General features: G+C 35.7%; 1 protein-coding gene across 1 annotated transcript; it reads left to right on the forward strand.

Annotated features, from left to right (window-relative positions):
* LOC109225897 (isoleucine N-monooxygenase 2-like) lies at positions 421-3507 on the forward strand. The gene is made up of 2 exons (XM_019390708.1): positions 421-1338; positions 2719-3507. The coding sequence occupies exons 1-2, from the start codon at positions 421-423 to the stop codon at positions 3349-3351; spliced, it is 1551 nt and encodes a 516-aa protein (XP_019246253.1). The 3' UTR covers positions 3352-3507.

The raw sequence follows: 6457 nt of genomic DNA on the forward strand, positions 1-6457 counted from the left end.
TTTTCAAGCTACATGATTTACAATAAATTATAGGAGAAAGAAGTTTTCTTAAGTTATTTTTATACGCAATTCTTGATACATTGCATTTAAACTAATTGAGGGTATTTTAGTAAACTTATCAGTTACTGTACATTACGATACAGTCAAACCAAACAAAAAATCGTTATTTAACAACAACAATAATACATTTTATCCAAACGTTGTATCAATAAAAATGATACAATACAATACAATCCATAATAAAACGATGGATAATAATGATCCAAACATAGTGTTGCTACTGAAAAATACTAATGTGCAAGCTCATGCAAGTATAAATAGTGTAGATAGCATGCAACCTTTGAAACATAGCCTTCAGTAATAACAAGGAAAATCATGATCAGAAATATTGAATTGCCACACTTTTTTTATTTTTTTCAAATGGTTTCCACTTTCTTTAGCTATATTACTACTCTATGGCAAATTTTGTTTTCCATAATCCTTAAGATAACAAGCAAATTATTGAGTACTACAAGAAATAAGCCATTATTGCCTCCGGGTCCAAAACCATGGCCAATAGTTGGTTGCATTCCTCAAATGATATTAAACAAGAAGCCAGCATTTGAGTGGATACACAAACTAATGGAAGAAATGGAGACTGAAATTGCTTGCATTCGTCTTGGTAATGTTCATGTCATTCCTGTCACTTCTCCGGAGTTTGCTTGCCTATTTTTAAAGAATCATGACTCGATTTTCTCATTGAGGCCTATTTGCATGTCCGCGGACCTCGTTAGCAATGGCTACTTGACTTCAATCTTTCTTCCAATGGGTGATCAGTGGATGAAAATGAGAAGAATTCTTACTTCTCATGTCCTCTCTCCAACATATTTTCATTGGCTTCGTCGTAAGAGAGATGAAGAAGCTGATCATCTTCTTCGATTCGTTTATGATCAGTGTATTAACAAACGTCTTATTAACTTGAGGAAAGTGACAAGATACTATTGCGCAAATGTTATTAAGAATATGATTTTCAGCAAGAGATTACTTGGACCATTAGTAGAATCAGAAGAAGAGGAAGAGCAAGTTGATGCAATTTTTACACTTCTTGAATATTTTCATTCTTTTAGTATCTCAGATTACTTACCATGGTTAAGTGGATTTGATTTGGATGGTCACAAGGCAATTATTAAGAAAGCCTTTGCCATAGCAACAAAACACATTGATTATGAAACTGACCGAAGGATTCATATTTGGAAGAATGGCAACAAAACTTTGGAAGAAGATATCCTTGATGTTCTTATCATGCTCAAAGATACTAATGGGAATCCTATGTTGAATGCTAAAGAGATTAAAGCACAAGTCCTTGGGAGTATACTTTCTTAAACCATGTGAACAACATGATAAACTTTAAGATTTTTATTTTTACCTTTAGTGACGTGCTTTTATGGCTATAAATGTCATGGCAAGTTTAATAATTATGGCTATAAATCTCATGGCAAGTTTAAAGATGATAGAGAAATGAACTATTTGCCTAACTCAACCTCAAAAATTAGGCTCTTAGGGGTAAAAATGACATCAGGTGGACAATTTAAAGGGCTGCTATTTAGAAGTTAACCAGTGTATCCTGAATTTAAGTTTTTCAGTTAGGACAAAATATTTTGAATTATCCTGAAGTTAAGATTTTTAAATTAAAAACTCAGGACAAAACAAGTATTTATTAATCTCTAAATAGCATCCTCGAGAATGGATATATATCATTTGCCCCCTCATAGGGTGAGAATTACCCAAGACTATATAAACAACCCAAATACCCCACATATAGCCAGTGTGAGACACCAGCACCACTATACACGCCCAGGACTCGACATCTGGAGCGTGAACAATATTTGGTCCCAACATTTATGAAATACGAATTTGGTGGGTCTTGCTCTGATACCATAATAAAAAAGAAATGGACTTTGGGCCTAACTCAACCCCAAAACGTAGCTCATGTGACAAGGATTAACCAAGACTGTATAAATAAACCAAACACCTTATTTTCTATGGTCGATGTGGGACACCAACAAAAGATCGTAAGTTTCAAAGTCTTTCTCTTTTTTAAACTTCATATCCAATCAAATGTTAGTCATATAAATCGAAGTAACTGAGTAACATTTTGTTAGGAAGTACTGAATCTCCCTTCAATGTTGCTCAGAACTAATTTATTTTTTTAAAATAATATTAAGGAATTAACATACAACATTACTCAATGGTTTTTCTTAAATTACTTCCTCGATTTCAGGTTATGTGAACTTTTTCTTTTTTAGAGAGTCAGTTTAACTTATCTTTGAGACAAAATTGAACAAGATTAGCTCGATATTCAAAGTTAAAATTTAGATATTCAAAAGCTATGTGAAAAGTATTATAAGTTTCAATTCTTGTCATGTCAATTGAATAAAAATATATTTCAGAATATTGGAAAAGATGTACATAGTTTGAATCTCGAAAAGTAAAGTGTTCACAATAATTGAAACGATGGAGTAATTTTTAAAAGAACTTGGAAAGTATTTTTGAAACATAAGTCTGAAGATCGGTTGTCTGTTTGGATCACATCATTTTATTAGTTTATGTGGAAATGAGACTTGTATTTGTTTGTTTGAAAATATTTCGATTTGATTTTAGAAAAACATAAAGTTTGTTTATAGAAAATCAAATATGATTATTTCGTTTGACCTTCTTGGTTACCAATTATAATGACAGGAATTCATGTTTGCTACGATAGATAATGCCTCATATGCAGTCGAATGGACAATCAAAGAAATGTTGAACCAACCAAAGATAATGCAAAGGGCCATAGAAGAGATTGACAATGTCATTGGGAGCGATAGATTGGTTCAAGAATCTGACTTGTCACAGTTAAATTATGTCAAAGCTTGTATTAAAGAGTCCTTTCGGTTACATCCCTTGGCAGCTTTTAACGTTCCTCATGTGTCTATGTCGGATTCTGTTGTTGGCGAATACTTCATCCCAAAAGGAAGTGTAGTGTTATTAAGCCGTCTTGGACTTGGACGAAACCCTAAAATTTGGGATGATCCCATGAAGTTCAAGCCAGAGCGCCATATCAACGAGAAAGGTGGTGATGTAGTTTTAACTGATTCGGAATTACGTTTGCTATCATTTAGTATTGGACGACGAGGTTGTCCAGGTGTAAAACTTGGCTCAACAATTACCACTATGTTACTTGTTAGGCTTCTTCAAGGGTTTACTTGGAGTTCAGCATCGAGCTCTCGGGGCAATGACTTGACTGATGGTTACCCGGATTGTGCTCTCCATGGCACCATGCCATTTTTTGCTAAGCCAAAACCGCGATTGCCTAAACACATGTACCTTTAAATAAGTAAAATTATGTCATAATAAAGTATGTACGTACACATGATGTATGTGTATATACTTATATAAGATGTTTCTTTTCTACTACAGTATTTATGAGAGGATGAATCAATAATATTAGTATGATTTATATTTTAAATGTGATGTGGCACTCCTTAAGACCAGAATTCATATTTTTTTTTCAATTTTAGTTTTTTTTCCTTGTTTTATGTAAGGAAACTATTCAAAAGTGTCTTTTCCTGTGATCCAAATTGTCTTCATTGAGTTGGTTTTCAGTACACTCATTTCTTCATATCGTTATTTTGCTGCATTAATAGCTATCATGACTACCCTTCTTGTCGCGGCCCAATTCTGATTAGGCCGTGATGGCAACCAGCACCGTCACTAGGCAAACCAACAGTGAAAAATTTAGTGATTTCCATTTCTAATAAATTTTTCAAACATTTAACTTTCCTTAATTTATAGAATTTAATGAATAATGAATGATAAAGTAATCAAAACAATAGGAACTAAATGAAATTATGACAGTAGAGTTACAACCCAAAATCATAAGTTCATTAGTGTGTGCCAGGACCCGGTGTCACAACTATATGAGCATTCTAGTAGAATACATAAAAGAATACTAGTCTACTGTCTGAAATGAAATAAACATAAAATATAACAAAAAGAGAGACTTCGGCTGTTGCAGTACGAACCAGAAGGGTAGCTGCCCATAAATCTCGTAGTAGGGATCAAATGTGTGCGCCGGACTAGGAACCGGATGTACCTGCCTCAGATCCTATACAATTAAGTACAGAAGCGTAGCGTGAGTACATAAATAACATGTACTCAGTGAGTATCTTGTCTAACCTCGAAGAAGTAGTGACGTGGGGTCGACTTTGACACTTACTATGGGCTAACAATAATGTATTAAAATTTTATACTAGACATGGCTTTTATAATAAATGCTGACAGCTCAATAACAGGAAATAATAAATTCTTCTACACAAATATTAAATCCCAAGTTTGGTCTCATCATTTAACAACTTGCATTTAATGAAATTTAAGAAATATCAATTAGGAATAGTTCCAAAGAATTATCAAGCGCAAATTATGCCGAGGTCGTACAGCCCGATCCAACATAATATTTAAACTGTGCACTGCCGAGGGTCGAACGGCACGAACCATAGATGCATCTATTTTAAGCAATTAAATTACCAAGTAGGGGCGTAAATATTTCAAGTACAGCATGATACGGGTCCTAGACTACCCAGAAAATAGCATAATTAGTAGCTACTTATGAACTATCTTCACCTCGTACATACGTAGCCCCCACAAATAGGTACACATATTTATTTAATTCACATATGGGTTTAATTCCCTTTTACAAGGTTAGAAAAGAGACTTACCTCGCCTCGAAGCCTACTTCCCGGTTCAAGATAGTGCCCAAACCCTCAATTTAGTGCCGAATCAACCCAAACTAATCAAATAGTATATAAACTAATCAATACATACTCAAAAGTTCATATTTCAACAATTTAAGAGGTTACCCAACCCTAAAAGTAAGATTCATAAAATTTACCCCCAAGCACACGTGCCCGGATTCTGGAGATTTTCAAGGAATGTTATTACCAATAACCCGATGAACTCAAATATAAGATATTTACTAAATTCCATAACCAAATTTCATGTTCAAATCTCATTTTTCTCAAAAACCAAGGTTTTCGTCTAAACTCTTGATTTTCATCAACTTTTACATGTTAATCTACCCATAATCTATGTGTTTAACTCATGTTGTGTAGAAATTATCAACCTCAAAGTGCTCGGTGAAAACTCTCTTCCAAAAGCTCCAAAAAATCTCCCTAGCGATGAAAGAAAATGCAACGACCCGGCCGGTCGTTTCGTGAGTTATAGCCTCGTTTCTCCCATTTCTGCTTCCTTTTGTGTTATTCAGTTGTATTTTATCGTATCGTGTTGGTTGGTTCAGGTCCGGAGTGGTTTCAGAGTGGAATAAGACACTTAGTCTCCAATTTAGACGCTTAAGTTGGAAATGTCAAACGAATATTGACTTATGAGTAAATGATCTCGAATTTGGATTTTTATGGTTCGGCTAGCTCGGTTATGTGATTTTGGACTTAGGAGCGCATCTAGAATATGATTTGGAGGTCCGTGGTAGAATTAGGCTTGAATTGGCAAAAGTTGGGTATGTCACGTTTTTGGTCGGTAGTGGAAAATTTGATATCGAGGTCGGAATAGAATTTCGGAAGTGAGAGTAGGTTCTTAGTGTCATTTGTGACGTGTGTGAAAAATTTAGGGTCATTCGGACGTGATATGATAGGTTTCGGCGTCGTTTGTGAAATTTGAAAGTTTAGAAGATCTTTGGCTTGAATCCAAGGGTAATTTGATGTTTTGACGTTGTTTTGACTGATTCGAAGGTTCGACTAAGATTGAATGATGTTATGGGATGTGTTGGTGTGTTTGGTTGAGGTCTCGAGGGGAATCAGTTGAGTTCCAGGTTGTTAACGGATCAAGTTTGAAGTTTTGAGAATGGCTGAAGTTTAGAACTCAGTTGTCGTAACCTCACCTGCGGAGAGGGAGCCGCAGAAGAGTTGGCAGAGTCCTCATGTGCGAGGGGTTATCCGCACCTACGATGATTGCATAAGCGGAAGAGAGGGCGCAGATGTGAGGCTGAACCGCAGAAGCATGGGGATTTCCACACCTGCGTGAGCGCAGATGTTGTCTCAAGGCCACAAGAGCGAGGTCCGGATTTTAAGTGATGTTCCGCACCGGCGATGGTCTTTCTGCAGGTAGTGTGTTGTAGAAGCGACAATTGGACCGTGGATGCGGTATCACTTGGAAGAAAGTATAAATAGCACTCTTCGCGAATTTTTGCTCATTTTCCCCGTCTTCAAGTCGGGTTTGGAGCTTTTGGAGTGATATTTTAAGGGAGATTCAAAGGGTTTTCAGTGAGGTAAGTTGCTTGAGCTCTAATACTCCTATCTATGGTGTTTTTGCATTGTTTTATCAATTAATTAGTAGAAATTAGGGGTGAAAATCAGGGGTTAGGGCTTGGGATTTTGGAGAGCTTGATTTGAGGATTTGAGGAACTAAATGGAGTCCGATATTGATA

The sequence above is a fragment of the Nicotiana attenuata genome, chromosome 5, assembly GCF_001879085.1.
Source record: "Nicotiana attenuata strain UT chromosome 5, NIATTr2, whole genome shotgun sequence".
NCBI classification, from domain to species: domain Eukaryota; kingdom Viridiplantae; phylum Streptophyta; class Magnoliopsida; order Solanales; family Solanaceae; genus Nicotiana; species Nicotiana attenuata.

Excerpts from the sequence above, each read along its gene's own strand:
- LOC109225897 (XM_019390708.1), top strand. The coding sequence starts at position 421 with ATGGTTTCCACTTTCTTTAGCTATATTACTACTCTATGGCAAATTTTG. Across the intron at positions 1,339-2,718 it reads CTAAAGAGATTAAAGCACAA|GAATTCATGTTTGCTACGAT; the intron begins GTCCTTGGGAGT and ends TTATAATGACAG.